The 19445-nt window shown below is 49.1% G+C and overlaps 1 protein-coding gene across 1 annotated transcript in view; it reads left to right on the top strand.

Annotated features, from left to right (window-relative positions):
• Window positions 1-59: 59 nt before the first annotated feature.
• ksr2 (kinase suppressor of ras 2) overlaps window positions 60-19445 on the top strand; it is a 240865-nt gene continuing 221479 nt past the window's right edge. Inside the window, exon 1 of the mRNA XM_056289481.1 lies at window positions 60-258. Coding sequence (XP_056145456.1) covers window positions 85-258 — 174 coding nt within the window. The 5' untranslated portion in view covers window positions 60-84. The remainder of the gene's footprint in view (window positions 259-19445) is intronic.

Below are 19445 nucleotides of genomic sequence, written 5' to 3'. Positions count from 1 at the left end.
GATCTATTTTTGGGGCTTCCTGCGTTTCTTCTCCGAGCAGATTTTTTTCATGTGCACATAAAAACGACTCACTGTTCGCAAACTATGGACGAGGAGATGACAAAAACCGAAGAGCAGCACGTCGGTTTGCAGAAAGCCTTGCAGCAGTGCGAGCTGGTGCAGAACATGATAGACATAAGCATCTCTAGCTTGGAGGGTTTACGGACCAAATGTGCCACATCCAACGACTTGACACAAAAAGAGATGAGGACGCTGGAGGTAAGCTGGGGTTTGTCACGTCTTCCGTCGCCTCTTTCTCGGGCCTCGGCGCACATTTGTTTTTCTTTTCTTTTCTTTTTCTTTTTCTTTTTCTTTTTCAGCCCCCTGCCGAGAAACGAAAATGTTGCCCGTTGTTGGGCGACCGCGTCGTCACAGTTTTGCGCCACGTTTTGGCTGTGATGCCCTCTATCCGCGTTGTGCAGTGCAATAAATCAAGTAGCGAGGGCTGCAGTGGGCTGATAGGAGGCTTGCGCATTCTGCAGGTGGTGTGGAGGGAAGGTAGCTCGACCGCTCTCCTCCGTCACCATCCCCTTCACCGTCACCATCACCATCCCCATCCCCATCCCCATCCCCATCCCCTTCACCATCACCATCACCATCACCATCCAATGCGAGGCCCGGGCAGCCCGTCTTTACAGAGGATGACCAAAATGCCTGCCTGCCCTCACACGCTGCATCTGGGGCCTGCTCTTACGCAAGGGTAGAGGGTTTCACGTGTGTTTCACTAAATACTGTAGTCCGTGAAAATTTGGCCCACGGAGTTTCTTTTGTCCCCCCCCCCCCCCCGTGAATGTCGTTACGTAATGGCCATGATGCTATCCTGGCGTTGTTGGTGTGGTTTCCAACACGGACGACGCTGCCCGTTCTGAAGCCTCTTCACACCAGGCGACAGCAGCTCCGCCGTTCATCGTCATCATCAAACACACACACACACACACACACACACACACACACACACATGCACACACACATGCACGCACGCACGCACACGCACGCACACACGTACACGTTCCATCTCAGCAAGTACCTGAGAGATGAGACAGGTGCTTTTCAAATGCTGCCTACTCACTAAAAAGGCCCCAAGTCCCATCATATCGTTAGCCCCCCCTCTCTCTCGCTCTCTCTCTCTCCCCTCTCTCTCTCGCTGTCTCTCTCTCTCGCTCCCTCCCCCTCCCTCTCTCTCTCCCTCGCTCCCTCTCTCCCCCCTCCCTCTCTCTCCCTCACTCTCTCTCTCTTTCTCTCTCTTTCTCTCTCCCTCCCTCCCTCACTCTCTCTCTCGCCCCCCTCCCTCTCTGTTTATTTGGATAGATGAGTAAACAGTTTTCCCCCAGTTGTGTTTTAAGTCATTAGTGTGTTACCATTGTTTTTGGTATATAGTTGGTGACATTAATGCTGGACGTGTTGTTGGGTTTTGAACTTGGCCATGTGTTGGGGGCCACAACTTTGAGAGAGACGTTTTCCTTTGCAGCAATGTCGCCTTAACGCCAACAGGAACTCGCCTCAGACTGTGGGGTTTTGGCAGTCATGCACATTTGCGTGCATGTCCTCAATAGGTTAAAGTAAGCTACAACCAACACTTGAACTACACGGAAACTTAGTTTGGATGAAATGCATGATGGGATTGGAGGGATTGCTCAAATTTCTTTGGACTGTGATTAGAATTTGCATAGCCCTTTAGAAAAAATTGACTTAGAAAGTTCTCATTTTTATATAATTAACGTATAAAAACGTAAGAAAACACCCAACACAGCAATAACAACATCGCAAAACAGAATAAAAGAAAAGTATTCAGTGGAGGGGGAAAAAAGTCCCAGTTGCAAAAAATGAAAATTTGAGAACTGATAGACCAATACACCACAAACAGTCCAAAAATCTTTATAGTTTATTGCTATTTCCTTTGGAAAAGCTATTGTACCCTGCAGGTTGATAACTATCTTGTATCATCAATGTATTAGCTACAAGAAAATGATCATAACGATATAAAAGCCCTAATTATGAGCCTGATATTGGTTTATAGTCAGTCTGTTAAAAGTTTAGAGTTGCATGATACCGAGTTGCATGTTTCAGTATTCGTCATATTTACTTTTATTTGTCCATATAGGGAAATTTCCAAGGATGCCATGTCTTGCTCAGCAACACGTAGGAAGTAATGAGGCTTTCTTCCTGTAAAACAGAGCATGCATATTTGTGTGTTGAGCTCCCATAACATGTTCAGACACTTTCAGTGTGTTGCTCTGCCAGGGATCTTCAAATGAACAAATACAGCATGGGAGCATAACACAGTGTGTGGACGCCTTTTTTTTTTGCATGCATGTTTTTTCATCTGCCTCGCTCCGGCCCATACTACGAGTAGGATGTGCATGTTGTTTCAATCCTTGACTTACTGTCCACACAGGGACTCAAACCCAAGGCACACATGTAAAGCCTGGACTCCTCAGTACACCACACTCGCTGCCCCTGCCACATCCAGGTACTGCTATGTCTTTTGAGGCATATACATAGGATAGAAAAGGGGTTTGTCTTTGTATTTGGACAAAAAGGGTTTGCAATCTCCTTTTTGTCTCAGAAGTGGACCCCCATCAGATATTATCCAGCGCAGGATCTTGAGATTTATGTTATAGAAAGTTTTTTTTTTAATTTCTAAAGAGTCCAAACAATATATTTTAGGATTTTTGTACATTCAGTCAAAGTGGGGCCTGCAGGACAAACTCATATGCCAGGAAAATAAAGGCTTTGTAAAAGCCTTTCAGCCTCTCGTATATTCTGAAGTTGGTCTGTTTATGATGTTCTCTGAATTATGTTAAAGAAAAAATAGTTTTGTTTTTTGATTGGGGCATTTATGTTGAAGTTTGCCCTTGAATCATATTAATCCTGAATATTTGGGGAGGGCTATTACACCCCAATTGCGACAACAAAAAAACAAAACAAAAAGTTGGTTTGTTGTTGTGGCTACTACAGGTTTATATCTTTGTGTCACCTTGTTCATCTGACACTTAAATTGCCATGATGTTGGTGGCATAGATGGGCCTCATTCATCAATCATTCGTACGTACAATTCTGTTCCTACACACCCATGGGATTTTTTAGCCCTGAATTTTGTCTCAGAGACAGGTGTAGAACCTGGGTAACCCCTGAATTTAGAAACCAGCTGGCTAACACTGGCTAGCGTCTTTGCAAGCCTGGGTGATTGCTCGTTGTAAGAGGTAGACAATAGAGTCCGCCTGCCAGACTACTACGAGGGCTAAAACATCCCATGGGTGTGTAAGCACAAGTTTGTTTGTACGAAGGATTGATGAACAAAGGCCCAATATTTTCCCCTCTCCCTTGCCTATTTTGTTATGTTTTTCACTTATGCTAGTGCACTTCTAGGACCCTATATTGTTCATTAACCATGGCACTTACACGGCTGATGTTAGGGAGGCCATTTGGGACATCTAAATCCATGAAGAGGATTTTGACACATTTTAAGGTAGTTGATTTCAAAGAAGTATCAGGCAAAATCACGCCAAACTGTTTCTCGTTTGATTTTCCTAATGAATAAAACAAATTATTTGAGTGTTGTTAGTCAGTAGATTTGGTCAAAGGTGACATTAAGATAGCATATTGCAAAACCAGCTGAAAAGTACCACTGTAAAATACTGTATATGGTAAATGTTGAGCTAGGTATATTGTGGTAGTTAGGTTGATATATACGTATACGGGTGATGTAATCTATATGTGCACAGATCAGCTGCCTTTGCAACTACACTGGAGTCCGTATAAGTTGGCTCCACTGCAGTACCTTTCATTGTTAGCTTCAGTTTGGAATATAGGTTAGAATTTGTTTCGGGATCAGTCGTGTCCACTGTGAAAGAAGAAGTCTGTGTTGCTAACATGGATGACCCCATCTGGTCTGTATTAAAAGGAGTAGCAAATATAACGTAAATACATGCATGGGTTGGTAGTGTGTAACACTGAGAGTCCGTGAGGGAAGTTTCAGGCATGTTAGACCATTTGTGAGAAAGTTGGACGCGTTTCTCCACTGGCTGTTCTGATGCCACTAGGGGGCGCTGTGCCTTCTGCGGGAACAGCGATGTGCGCCGTCACACAGCTCAATGATGACATAACGCCACAGGTATCAGTGTTCAACACAGAAAGGGGCAAAACATGTAAACCAGAATCAACCTCTGCAGACCAGTTGGCGGAAGGTGACTCAGAAGGCAGCGAGTACCAGTTAAACTGACAGTGTGTTAAACTGACAGTGTCCTTTAGCGCAGGAAAATGGCTTAATGTCCTGCGATCCCATTACTTCAAGTCTTACGTGCTGTGACGTCAGAGCATTTCACGTCAGCAACCCGGGAGATTTCTCTAACCGGTTTAAAACGTTTCAATGGCGGCGTTCATGAAATCATCAATTCTGCCTAAAAACTGTCTATTGATCGGGCGTCTGGGTAGCGTAGCGGTCTATCCGTTGCCTATCAACACGGGGATCGCCGGTTCGAATCCTCGTGTTACCTCTGGCTTGGTCGGGCGTCCCTACAGATACAACTGGCCGTGTCTGCGGGTGGGAAGCCGGATGTGGGTATGTGTCCAGGTCCCTGCACTAGCGCCTCCTCTGGTCGGTCGGGGCTCCAGTTCAGGGGGGAGGGGGAACTGGGGGGAATAGCATGATCCTCCCACGCACTATACGTCCCCCTGGTGAAACTCCTCACTGTCAGGTGAAAAGAAGCGGCTGGCGACTCCACATGTATCGGAGGAGGCACGTGGTAGTCTGCAGCCCTCCCCGGATCAGCAGAGGGGGCGGAGCAGCGACCAGGACGGCTCGGAAGTGTGGGGTAATTGGCCAGATACAATTGGGGAGAAAAAAGGGGGAACCCCCCCCCCCCCAAAAAAACAACAACTGTATTTTGGAGATGGATAAGCCCTTCATTTCGTTCAATAATTTGCATGGATTCTTAGTTTACATCATAATCTGTCCCCTAACTGTATTCCCACCACGAGTTTATTTCTCCTCTATAGCTTCGAGGGTAATTGGGATTAGGAATAGGGGATCATGAGGTCAAGTTAACTCACATGTTGGATGAAACCCCTGTGTTGCAGGTGCATCTCCAGAGCCACTTTGAGCTGTGGTGTGACTGTGATACCGGCGGCGAATCCCCCAGCCGCAGGGGACACAACTTGTCCTTGCTTGCTTGCGCGACCGACACCCTGTGCTAAATAAACCCCCATAACTGACAGACTAGCTTTGCTGGGACGACATCCACAGACAAATGTACGTCGTCACACAGCTTCTTGTTGACAATATTGCTGAAATCTATCGTGAAGGATGGTCTTTATCTTATCACTGCTCGTTCATCTACGAGGTAATTCAGTTGTCCCTAACAGACAAGTGTCACACTGTGATCCTATAAATAACGGTGCTGGGTCTGTCTCTTCTCACTCCCATATGAAGGCATGGATACTGGACTATTCCCACGACAGAGGTTCCCTGCCTTGATGAAACAGGAACGCCAGAAGGCCGGGGGGGGGGTGGTGCAGAAAATGACTACTGGGTGGTGGAATAAGAGGCGGCCTTATTGTTAACTTCAAATATGGTGTACATGTGTGATGTCTGACAGCACCCTAGTTTTGGAAGGGTGTGCAACTTGATTACTTTTTACAGTTATCACAGCATCCAACAAAAATTGCCCCCATCAGAAACCAAACTATGGGTTGTGTGGAAGGGGGGGGGGGGCACAGTCCACTGACAACAGCGTCCGCACAATCCGTTTTGTAGTTTAAACAGGAAAATGACTTTGTTGTCAAATGAATGTGTTATCCCTGTGGTGGGGAACAGTCCAACCCCCTCCTGTTTCCAAAATGATGTAAAGATTTGATTCGGGGGAGGTTATGTCAGGACTGCGCCTGAAACCTCATCAGCCACGTGATCAGGACACGTGCTGTCCTTCAGAAACTACCATCATTTGCGCTCTCCGTCATTTTAAGAGAGCAGGTGTCACTTTTTCTTCAAAGGAGGGATGTCGAATTCCGGAAGGAAATTCTCTAATTACAAATATCAAGAGCTCGTTCAGCTCAAACGTCAGTTCACTGAGACGAAAGTGTGGATCCCGTCAGGGTGCACTATCCGGGGCCAGGACGATATTATCAACCCTTAAACTGAAACTTCCCGCCTTGAAAAGGAGCCCAGCAAGTCCATCTGACCGATCCTCTGACAAAATGTCGCCATCAGAACTGACAAGCAGCAACCTCCGCGTCTCCTTCGGGTCGCGGTGGTTGTTGGGTGGTGGTTGGGTTGAAATCATGGCCCACTGTTTTCAGGACCGCGGACAGCTCCGCGCCCACTGCCCGCCCGCGCGTTCTAGTTTCCCGCTCGCTCGCTCGCTCGCACCGGCTTCTTGCAGGAGTTTCTCCGGCTACTTCACTTCCGGTACAGATGGACGAGACATATTTAGACATGTTTTCTGCGACTGTACGGCTCGGATATTTTGCAAGGGAGTGAATCCTTCGATTAAAATGCAAGTTGGTGTACCTCTCTTCTTTTCTCCCCCTCGATGGCCAAGTTTGATAAATGTGCAGAAATGTGTCTCATTGGAGTTAAACGAGAGGATTACCAGTTACCACCAGTTCACAACCCAAGGTCACAGAGGACATATCGACCCACTTTGTACAACAGCAGTGGGACCTGCAGCCGAACGTTTCACATGTTACCTTCGGCGGCAGATAATACTCATGATAATAATAATATAATGATAATATATTTTATTTAATGACACCTTTCATGATACTCGAAAACATGCAGTAATTAACAGAGCATAGGATTTAAAACCAAGATGAAGCTGGTGCGGTTGAAGTGAGCATGCTAGTTTAAACAGGTGGGCTTTAAGAGCGGTTTTGCACTCTGTGATGGAGTCCAGCAAGCGGTCGTGACGGGGGAAGGCGTTCCGGAGTCTGGGTGCAGCATAGCAGAAAGCCCTGCAGCCATTGTGCTGAGGTGGATGGCCGGTAGTGCCAAAAGACCTGCTGGTGAAGACCGCAGGGGGCGGGATGGGGTGTGAGTGTCATGATGCACGCTCTCGGTCTCGCCCTCACGCTCGCAGAGAGGCAGAGGCGTTTGTTTACATAAATATTGCGTTTCGTTGTTTGGAATGTTAGTTCAGGTTTAGACGATTGCTGTCATTTTCTCGGCCCTGTTGTCCAGCCCCCCCCCTTTACCCCCTTTAGGTGAAATTTATGTCTTTGCTGTTCCTTAAACTTTTCAACTTGGTTGAAACCTGCAGAGCTTATTTATTTATTTATGTATGTATTGCATTTCTGCTTCTTTTTTTATTGACAGCGACAGTGTAGATGCACAGGAAAGACGGGGGGGGCGAGAAGAGAGAGAGAGAGAGAGAGAGAGAGAGAGAGAGAGAGAGAGAGAGAGAGAGAGAGAGAGAGAGAGAGAGGGAGGGAGAGGGAGAGGGAGAGGACAACGTGCAACAAAGGTCTCCGGCTGGACCCGAACCGTGGCCACGCGCTCCAACCGTTTGGCCACGGAGGCGCCCCGCGCCGCGGAGCTCTTCTTCGTGTTGTTTGTGTGGCTCGGAGGCAGGAAGTGCCCACCTAAGGTGTAATCACATGTTTGCTTTTTCCAGCAGTTAAAGCAGCGGTTTATAGATCTGAACCTCACGAGATTTGGACATTTGGTGTTAAAACTTATAAATTAGAATTTGATCATACATTTAAAGAAATGGTCACACGTTGATGTGTGGCTAATAATATTAATTGTTCACTGCTAGTGCTACCTTCCAGGCTTAAATGAAACAGCAGTCATGGGTCACCTGCCAGCCCGTCCTGCTCTGGTATCTGTACAAGTATACTGCAGGCCAGTACTGTATACATCTTTACTGGCAGGTATTAGATGTTACCTTCCACTGTTAATAGTTTCTGAAGTTCAATCACTAAATCATCATTTGGGCGGCACGGAGACCCAGTGGTTAGCACTGTTGCCTCGCAGCGAGAAGGTCCTGGGTTCGAACCCCGGGGTTGTCCAACCTTGGGGGGGTCATCCCAGGTCGACCTCTGTGTGGAGTTCGCGTGTTCTCCCCGTGTCTGTGGTGGGTTTTCTCCGGGTGCTCCGGTTTCCTCCCACCATCAGAAAGACATGCATGTTAGGGTTGATACTCCTGTCTGTGCCCCTGAGCAAGGCGACGGAAAGAAGAGCTGGAGTTGGTCCCCGGATGCTGCACGGCGGCTGCCCCCTGCTCCTAGCTACACAGCTAGGATTAGTTAAATGCAGAGAAGAATTTCCCCATGGGGATCAATAAAGTATATCAAAATTAAAAAAAGAAAAGAAAGTCAAATGAGTGAACCTAATGGATGATTTGTTTTTAACAAACTTTTTGTATTTGTTTTGCCTTTGTGCATATCAGTTATGATATCATTTCACTCATTTTGGAGATTTTGGACATGGTAGCAGCACATACAACGACGTCTTACAGTGCCAAGGAACATGAGCGTCAAGACGTGTTTCAACAAATCTAACCGGACCCAACTATCTAAACCACTTTCAGCAGGAAGGAATCCAAGGCCCCCTCTTGCAATTAAGAAGCCTTTATTTTTGGCTATTGCATGATGTGCATGGGATATAGAGATCATCAGCACACGCATCGTTCTCACCCAACTGCCTTATCTAAACCATTTAGTATGTGGAAGTGAAACCAAATGTGAAAGTTCAAAATTATTACTCGAAATGTCCACCAATTCAACCATGACCCATCACACTGCCGAGCTACTTCCTGGTTCAGCTTGCAGGAGTGGCCATCTTACTTACTATAGGTGGTAATATATAAACTACCTGGCTAGTGCCCTGAGAAGGAATAGATATTGGGACATCATGTACCCAGACTGAGACACCAGTTTTTTGCTGTTGTTGATAGGACAGGTTGAAGGATTGTGTTCATTGGAAAACTTGAGTCCAGCAGTGGTCCCGTCTCCAAAATCTCCAGGAGGGAGCAGGAGAGTGAAATAATCACCCATATGGCAAAAACTACCAAAATAAGACCCAGGTTGTGAAAACCCGGAATGGTCCTTTAAATGAGGGTGGCGTGTTTGCTCGTCGATTAACACGTTTACCTTGCAGTAATAGGGTGCCGGATTTCATCCCTCCTCTATGACCTTTACATTTTCTGCCTGTGGTCACACAAGCCGTCCTCCTGCAGTCTAAAGGCATGCCTGTTGGGTGAACTGAAGACTAGATTTTGGAGACTTGGTGATTTCTATGATAAACATGTAGCATGTCCAAGGTGCCTCGATGGGGGCCCCATCCTCCATGTGATGCTGAAGTGGATTAGCTGGTATCTTGAATTAATTTAATAGATAAGTCTCTTCAGCGCTCTCCACGTTGCAGTTGTATATTTGCCCACACAAGCGTCATCCTAAATCCTAGTATGACAGCATCCTCGCTGGTGCACACACAGTTAACTAATCGACAAAAACCCCCGTCAGGATTGTTGTACTATCTCGGTTAGCTGTCAAGCAAGGACTCTGTTTGGCAACGTTCCTGGCAGACACAGTGCTTTGGTCTTCTCCTGTTTGCCCTCCTCCGAAGCACCACATAATACTCCTACTGTGCTACAACTAAAAGCTTTCTCCTGCAGGGAGAATGTTACATCATTCTAGAGGGCCGACCAACTGCAACATGCAGATAAAATGCACCTTCTGCTGAACTACAGCCCAACAGCCCAACAACACAACAACACAAGTACTGGATCATCACTGACACAGAAAACGGCATAATCTCTTTTCAGAAAAACTTTTTTTTTGGTTCCCCCCCCTCCTTTTTCTCCCAAGTTGCATCCAGCCAGTTACCCCACTCTACCGAGCCGTCCCGGTCGCTGCTCCACCCCCTCTGCCGATCCAGGGAGGGCTGCAGACTACCACGTGCCTCCTCCAATACATGTGGAGTCGCCAGCCGCTTCTTTTCACCTGACAGTGAGGAGTTTCACCAGGGGGACGTAGCGCGTGGGACGGTCACGCTATTCCCCCCAGTCCCCCCCCCCCGAACAGGTGCCCCGACCGACTAGAGAAGGCGCTAGTGCAGCGACCAGGACACGTACCCACACCCGGCTTCCCACCTGCAGACACGGCCAATTATGTTCGTAGGGACGCCCAAACAAGCCGGGGGTAACACGGGGATTCAAACCAGCGATCCCCGTGTTGGTGGGCAAGGTAGATTGTTTTGCCGTTGGTCACAGTTGTGGTACTGGCACAGTAACCACTGGATTATTTAAAATGTAACATTATTCTCTGAGATATCGGTGAACCTAGATCTGCAGCCGTCGCGGTCTGTTTTTCCGTGTATTGTGGCCTCTTCGCCTCTGACGCGGTCTCACTGAACCGTGGCCTGCAACGAGTTCACCACGAGGCCACGAGTTAGGCCACCCAGGGAGAGCGCGTGCACTTTGCGGTGAGCGGTGAACTCATGGCGACGAAAAGCGGATGTAATGAATTGAACGGTACCTAATAGGAGCGGAGAGCGGAAACATAATGTCCTGTATGACGGATGGTGTGGGGACTGGTGTGACGCAAAGGTCAGCACACAGGAGCACTTACTTACTTATGGGCTATAAAAGATAACTTTGTGGGCTTAGGTCGAAAGTACACGTGTATTACTACACAGGTACAAGTAATAGAAAGCGTGTCGTAAGTATTCTTGGAATAGTCCAGCGTATATACAAGAAAATAAAAAGCCATTAAAAACATCATACATGAAAACACCGTAAAATGTCGGGAAAGCAATTTAGAGAAGCATCGTGTGAGGGACAGTTTAATCTGATCAATTCTTCTTAAACTGCTTTTTTTTCTCATAGGGGGTAAAAAAAAAAAGTCAATAAAAAGCATCATAGCTGTGCTCAGAGGTCGTCGAACTTTCACCCCTGCCACCTTGTGAGTCACACGTGATTCCTACCAGCAACTTTCTGCCCTGTGTCCCCCCGTCAGCCACCCCCTGTCCTACAAAATGCCAGGCTGACTGGACCGCTCACTTAGGGCTGGGCAGTAATTCAATACCACCGCTTATCTTCTTTCAGTGGCACTGTATCAGGGTGAAATGTGAACACTGTCATATTGTGATACACGATTTCGTTGTCTAAATTAATGATGACAAGAACCAATTAGATATAATTTCTCACAAAATGAGGTCTGACATATGTGAGGGAGTATTACTTGGGGAGGATGGGTTGAACATGAGCCGCTGTTCTCCATTGATGCCTACTACTCTGATGAGCCAAAACATTATGAACACATGTCTAATATGCTATTGGTCCTCCATGTGCCGCCAAAACAGCACCGACCCGCCAAGACATAGACTCTGCAAGACCCCCGAAGGTGTCCTGTTGTATCTGGCACCAAAACATTAGCAGCAGTGCCTTCAAGTCCTGGAAGTTGCGAGGTGGGGCTGCTGGGGCTGGTCGATCCAACAAATCCCACAGATGCTCAATCGGATTGAGATCTGGAGAATTTGGAGGCCAGGGCAACACCTTGAAAACTTCATCATGTTCCTCAAACCACTCCTGAACAAGGTGTGCAGTGTGGCAGGGCGCATTATCCTGCTGAAAGAGGCCGCTGCCATCAGGGAATACAGTTGCCTTTAAGGGGTGTACCTGGTCTGCAACGATGTTTAGGTAGGTGGGACGTATCAAATTGACGTCCACATGAATGGCCAGACCCAGGGTTTCCCAGCAGAACATTGCCCAGAATACCACACTCTCTCCACCAGCCTGTCGTCTTCCCACAGTGCATCCTGATGCCATCACTCCCGCATGTAGATGGAGCACAGGTACACAGCCATCCATGTGATCTCAAAGAAAACGGGACTCATCGGACCAGGCAGCCTTCTTCCGCTGCTCCAAGGTTCAGTTGTGATGGTCGCGTGCCCACTGTAGGCCCTTTTGGCAGCGAACAGGGGTCATCATGGGCACTCTGACCGGTTTACGGCTATGCAGCCCCATAAGCAACAGGGTGCGATGCACCGTATTGATACATTCATCTCATAACCATCGTTCAAATGTTCTGTGACTAGTGCCACAGTAGACCTTCTGTCGATCTGGACCAGACAGGATAGCCTTCGTTGCCCTCACGCATCGATGAGCCTTGGGCGACCAACACCCTGTTGCTGGTTTGTGGTTGGTCCCTACTCGGACCACTTTCGGTAAGCCAATATTTTTTTTCCTACAGGCAGATCTGGCCAATCCTAGTGCCTGAGGGCGGGAACTTTCCGGATTCATCCTAGGGAAAAAAAAAATCGCTTTCGGTAGGTACTCATCACAGCTGACCGGAAACACCTCACAAGCCTTGCTGTTTCAGGGATACTCGCTTTTTTTTATTCAATTTTTCTCCTTTTTCTCCCCAATTGTATCCAGCCATATACCCCACTCTTCTGAGTTGTCCCGGTCGCTGCTCCACCCCCCTCTACCGATCCGGGGGGGGGGGGGGGACTGCAGGCTACCACATGCCTCCTCCGATACATGTGGAGTCGCCAGCCGATTCTTTTTACCTGACGGTGAGGAGTTTCGCCAGGTGGACGTAGCACGTGGGAGGACCACGCCATTTCCCCCAATTCCCTCCCCCCCCCGAACAGGCACCCCGACCGACCAGAGGAGGCGCTAGTGCAGCGACCAGGACACACATCCACATCCCGCTTCCCACCCGCAGACACGGCCAATTGTGTCTGTAGGGACGCCCGACCAAGCCAGAGGTAACACGGGGATTCGAACGGCCGATCCCCGTGTTGGTAGGAAACGGAATAGACCGCCACGCCACCCGGACGCCCCCTTGTTTCAGAGATACTCTGACCCAGTCGTCTGGCCATAACAATTTGTCCCTTGTCAAAGTCGCTTGGGTTTTTACTCCTGCCCATTTCTCCTGCATCCAACACATTGATTATGAGAACTGATTGCTTGTTTACCATCTAATCTACCCAGACCTTGACACGTGTCCTTGTTTGGGGATGATCAACGCTACTCGGTTCACGTGTGAGTGGTCATAATGTTTTAGTTCATCAGTGCAACCCGCCGTTGCACATATTCCCCCACGGGAGCTGTCTCAGGATGACCACAGTCTTTCACTGAAAAGCTCCACCCGAGGCTATTGGGGGATTGAATGCCTTTGCTCAAGGCTATCTCGGCAACAGTTGCCGTAGGAGGGAAGAGCTTTACCCGTTCACTCTCTCAGCCCAGATTATCCAAATTTGTGCAGAGATTCAAACAGGCGACATATTGTTCACAAGCACTCCATACTGCCCCCAGCTGTACAGGGTCAGTTTATTTTGTAGCGAGGCCATGGACAGATTCAGTTTCTTCAAGCTGTCGGATGGATATTACACCATTATTAATTGGTGTTATTTTTGGTCATGTCTGAACTAGAACAATTAAATCCTATATGAAGGCGATCATGTATGCAGGGAGTCAAACATCGATCTCCTTGATGGAGCTGGAAAGTCACATGGTGTCAGTGATGTTTTATTTGTCTAAAGATGAAACATTAACAGAATCTGGCGATAAAAAGACAGCTGCTCCTCTGGACATGTTCAGGCTCAAAAGCAACAAAAGCAAAGCTTGTTTTTGTGTTGTTCTGGGACAGTCTCTTGGAGAATTCAAAGATATTTTCAACGGTGGAAACCAATGCTTTCAGTGAGATGATTGTTATACTGTATGGTTTTACCTATTTCACCTTTCCTGGCCACTCTTTCCTGTACTCTCTCCCTCGCATGTCACAACTTTTATATGTAGACAAGGCGGCACAAATTCCACCGGTATCCAAATCTTGAATCTTGAAACCTTGAACACTTTTGTTGTGGTTTCTCGCATTAATGGTTACTGTCTGGTTGGACTTTTCAACGAAAAAAGATGGATCTTCACCATTGCAGCTAAAATGAGGAAGAAGACATGTAGTGAAAAGTTTGAAGGAGAAGTGAAGTCTTTGTGGTGATCAATCAGTTCTAACAGGCCAAAGGATGGAAGAAACTTGAACAACACAAACAAATACTATGACATCCGTAGCTAAAACCCAGGTTCAGCCATGTTTTTTTCAGTGCTTACTTAACAGCACCAATGTTTCAGTTACCAGTGTCACCATGAATTAAAGTAAATTGAACAAAAATGACAATCTTCCGGATTGTATCTTGAAATGCAAGTTTTAAAAAAAGATAGATTAAAGTAGAGTTTTAAAAGAAGATACAGGAGTTGATGCTCTCATTGTCTCAAGAAGGGTTTTCCAGAGTTTATGGGCCCTCAAATGCTTAATCATATCAAACGCCACATGGTATGTGTTAACTGACTGAGTCTCCAAACCTGCAGATAACATTTAAAAACAGCAACAGACACAGATGCATTCAGACTCAATTGGATATTGAAGGGGTAAAATAAATTGGCCTGAAGCTTCCTATTAGGGACTTCGGTTAAGTGATGAAATGTATTCTATTTTTCGCATTATAATGAAATGACTCAAAACTTTCCCTGTTTGTTTTGTCTACAGTAGTAGCAACAAAACAAATACAGAAAAGTTGCAGTAATCTGTATTTACATATTTGCATTTAAATATCATGTGGTAAATCAACCCCTCTTTTTTTAAACAAAATACCTTTTAAGTATGTAACCGGTTATTTTCTTGCCCGGTGCGGGATTCGATACGACGTGTACTGCACCACAAGGTCTACATTGGTGGCAGCGGTGGGATCCGGAAGTGTGCAGACCCTCAGAAGTCTCTTCGGAGCGCGGAATGACAAAGCGCTGCGAAGACATGTTAGTCCCTAGCTAACGGGTCCGACCCTTTAGCCGAGCGGTTAGTGATGTCGCCTTGTGTTACAGTACACTAAGCATCGAATCCCGCACCGGACAAGGAAATAAGCGATTACAGGTATTTTAAAAGAACTGAATAAAAAGAAGGAAAAAAGTGTTTGTGCAAACGTGCAACGTATTGCATGCAGTTCATGCTGCAAATTTTAACGTGGAAGTAGATAACTTTTCAACTCTCCCCCTAGCGTTTCCAAGCGGTATTATTGTTTGCGCCACTGTCGCAAAGACAACCGGATCGCTTTCTGTTTATTAGCAGCCTGGCTACTGTCCAAAGCAAGCAACAACCGTAAGAACCCCAATTTGAACTAGAAACCCCGATATCAGTGCTATGATAAAGGCAGAGTAAAACAACCGGTAGTATAAGTAGCCAGGTTGTGTTACTTACACATCAAGTTGAAATAATGCCAACTGAAAGTCGGTTATGCTCAAGACACAGATATGCTCAAGAACCTCCCAAGTCCCGGAGAGCTCTCCATCGAGTGAATGCTCGTCCGAGAGTCACTCTTATTTTACCTCGTCTTCCATCACTCTCCCTTTTTGCCTCCTCCGTCAACTGGGTTCTTTTTCTTTTGCCGGGTAGTTTCCACAGTTGACTCGATTGTTTTTTTGTTTTAATAAGAATACAAACGATACAAGAACATTACATGTATGTATCATCAGACCAATCAACTATAAACAACCTTACACCTACATCCGATGGTCATAGCAAAAATAAATAAAGAAAATGAATGAACTGTAGTATTAACAATAATAATGATGGTAACGTTGAACAAAAACAAAGCACTTTTGCCAGGGGGTAAATTTAGTGTGCATTAAGTGAACATTTTATAACGTACGCAAGCATTATATGTTTTGACTGCGTTTCTGTTTGTGCTTCTGGAAATAGTAGAGATATATTTCTAAATTTTTATAATTAAAGCAGGAAAGAATGGTTTTGTAGAGCCGAAGTAACGGAGAAGACCGTAGGTTCACACTTTAGCCGTGTAGGCAACTTTCTTTAATCCACGGTAAATCAGCGAGACAAACAAAACCCACAGCTCGACTGAGCGGAGGTGGCAAGAATAACCAGAAAACTGGCTGGACAACCATAACTTAACCCTGCGTTAACCTGCCAGGGCAACCATGACTTAACCCTTAGTTCCTGGGTTGAATTCTGTCCCCAATACGTGTCCACCACATGAGCCCCCCCAGAATTCGCCCTAGTAATCGAAGTCAGGCAGGCGCGGGTGGACGACAGGCCGTCCGCGGCGGCTCCGGATAACAGGGGCTGGAGTGTCTGTGGGAGGCATTGACGCGGGCCTGTGGAGGTCGGCCTGAGGAGCAGAAGAGGCAGCTCGGGCCTCCACGGGGGGAGGAGGCGGAGCCGGGGGACGACCGCGACGAGGAGGTTGGGCTAACTCCAACGGCTGCGTCAAGTCCAGGTGTGCGGGTTTAACTCGGTCCACTGAAACATGCTCGGCCGTGCCCCCAAAATCCACCACCAGGTGCTTAGTTCCCCGTTCCAGGACGCGGAAGGGGCCGTCATAAGGGGGTTGCAGAGGGGGGCGGTGTGCGTCGTGACGGATGAACACGTAGTCCGCTGACTGCAGACCTGGGGGCACCTGGGACACCGGAGCGCCGTGTTGGGCGGTAGGGACGGGTGTGAAAGCTCTGACCCCGTCCAGCAAGGAGGCTCGTTGGTCCACAGCTGACCAGGGACGCGTTGCATTGGGCATGAAATCGCCTGGGACTCGCAGCGGCGTGCCGTACACCAGCTCCGCAGAGGAGGCTTGTAGGTCTTCCTTCGGGGCGGTCCGCAGGCCCAGCATGACCCATGGGAGCTTGTCAACCCAGTTGCAGTCCTTGAGAGTAGCCCGAAGCGCAGCCTTCATGGACCGGTGGAAGCGCTCACATAGGCCGTTCGCCTGAGGGTGGTAGGCGGTAGTGCGATGAAGCTTGACGCCCAGAGCCTCACCCACAGCATTCCATAGCTCTGAGGTAAACTGTGGCCCACGGTCAGATGAAAGGTCGGAAGGCGTACCGAAACGTGAGACCCACGACCCAATAAAAGCCCGGGCCACATCAGCAGACGTCGTGGATGCCAGGGGAACAGCTTCAGGCCAGCGCGTAGTCCTGTCCACCACAGTGAAGAGGTAGGTGAACCCATGGGAGGGGGGTAGGGGACCAACCAGGTCGACGTGGACATGGTCAAATCGTCTCTCCGGCACTGCGAAGCGTTCCAGGGGCGCCTTAATGTGGCGGTGTATCTTAGCCCGCTGACAGGCAACACACGAGTCGGCCCACGCTTTCACGTCTCTCTTAAGTCCCTCCCACACAAACTTAGCAGAGGTCAGGCGCACGGATGGCTTACCGCCTGGATGAGAGAGTCCGTGCACAGCTTCAAATACGGGGCGTCTCCAGCTGTGCGGGACGATGGGCCTGGGCTGTCCTGTGGAGACGTCACACAGGAGGGTGACACCTGTGTCGCTGAAAGGAACGTCCTGCAGGCGGAGCCCCGTGTCGGAGGCCCGGAGACGGAGGATGCTCGGGTCCGTGGCCTGGTCAGCAGCCATCTGTGCATAGTCAAGGCCTAGGTGGACCGCTCCAATCACTGCCCTAGACAGGCAGTCAGCTACCTGGTTAGACTTACCAGCGACGTGCTGGATGTCGGTAGTGAATTCCGAAATGTAGGAGAGTTGTCGCTGCTGGCGAGCGGACCATGGCTCGGCCGTCTTGGACATGGCAAACGTGAGGGGCTTGTGGTCCACGTACGCAGTAAACTCGCGGCCCTCTAGCAGGAAACGGAAATGCCGGACGGCGAGCCAGAGACCGAGGAGTTCCCTGTCAAAAGTACTATACTTGCGCTCTCGGGGTGTAAGCTGGCGACAGAAAAAGGCCAAAGGCTGCCAAGCCCCCCCCCCCCACTGTTCGTGAACCGCACCAACAGCATAGTCCGATGCATCCGTGGTTATGGAAATAGGCGCTGTAGGTGAAGGATGCGCTAGCAGGGTAGCCTGGGAGAGCGCAGCTTTAGTCTCGGTGAACGCACGGTCCCGCTCTGCTGTCCAGTCGACCGTCTGGTTGGGGGACATGCCTTTCAGCGCCTCGTACAGTGGCCGGATGATAAAGGCGGCTCGAGGAATGAAGCGGTGGTAGAATGTCACCATCCCGATGAACTCCCTGAGCGCACGAGCTGTTTGGGGGCGCGGAAAGGCCGCCACCGCTTCCACCTTTGAGGGCAGGGGGACTGCCCCGTCCCCAGTGATGCGGTGCCCGAGGAAATCAATGGCTGTCAGCCCGAACCGGCACTTCGCCGGGTTGACGATCAGCCCATGCTGGCTGAGGCGTGTGAAGAGGGCATGAAGATGGGACAGGTGTTCTTCCTCGGAGGCGCTGGCGATGAGTATGTCGTCCAAATAGACGAAGATGAAAGGAAGGCCACGGAGCACTGAATCCATCAGCCGCTGAAAGGACTGGGCCGCGTTTTTGAGTCCAAATGGCATTCGTAGGAATTCAAATAGGCCGAATGGGGTTGTCACCGCTGTCTTGGGGATGTCTGAGGGGTGCACGGGAACTTGATGATAACCACGGACCAGGTCGACTTTTGAGAAGACGCATTTGCCAGACAGGTTTGCAGAAAAGTCCTGGATATGCGGGACTGGATAGCGGTCAGGCGTGGTGGCGTCATTTAGTCGGCGGTAGTCCCCGCATGGGCGCCAACCTCCATCAGGCTTAGCGACGATGTGGAGTGGGGACGCCCACGGGCTGTCAGAGCGGCGGATGATCCCCATGCGTTCCAGGTGCTCGAACTCAGACTTGGCAATGGCGAGTTTGGCGGGGTCGAGACGCCTGGCTCTGGCGTAGACCGGGGGCCCCTTCGTAGCAATGTGATGCTCCACCCCATGCTTAGCGGTGGGTGCAGAGAAGGTAGGCTGGGTGAGGTCAGGGAACTCAGCGAGGAGGCGGGTGAACTTGTCTGCCTCTGAGAGAGAGTTGGCTAGACCTGCATAGGCCGCTTCCCTCCGCGTACATGCGAAGGAGGAGAAGGTTAAGGCATCGACCAGACGGCTGTTCTGAATGTCCACTAGCAAACCGTAAGCGCACAAAAAATCAGCTCCGAGGAGGGGAAGCGTTACATTGGCCATGACGAACTCCCACGTGAAACGTTGTCCACCAAAACACAGTTCTACAGACCGCACGCCGTAGCTGTGGATAGGGCTGCCGTCAGCCGTCGCCAACTGGGGGCCCCGCTCCCCGCCTATGATGTCGACGTCAGTAGCAGGGAGCACGCTTCTCTGTGCGCCCGTGTCACAAAGAAATCGCCGACCGGAGATGGTGTCGAGGATGAAGAGTAGCCTGCTCGTATCGCCAACACTCATGGCCACTACTGAGTGTTGGCCCTCTCGTTTCCCGTCGGCCTGTAGTTGCAGGGGGAACGGCACCGTTTAGCTTTCGCACCAAATCGAGCGTGGTACATACAGAGTCCAGAGGGCTTGTAGCGGTCTGATGCTGTGGCGCCACCGTCGGGCCACGCCCGCGATGTCGGCGGGGGGCCAGTGAAGGTAGGAGCCAGCACCCCGGCATGGGAGGAACGTTGTGTAGCGACGAAGAATCGGT

The sequence above is a fragment of the Lampris incognitus genome, chromosome 1 (genome assembly GCF_029633865.1).
Source record: "Lampris incognitus isolate fLamInc1 chromosome 1, fLamInc1.hap2, whole genome shotgun sequence".
Lineage (NCBI taxonomy): Eukaryota > Metazoa > Chordata > Actinopteri > Lampriformes > Lampridae > Lampris > Lampris incognitus.
Note: the sequence above shows the minus strand (reverse complement) of the source record. Positions and strands in the feature narration are given on the sequence as shown.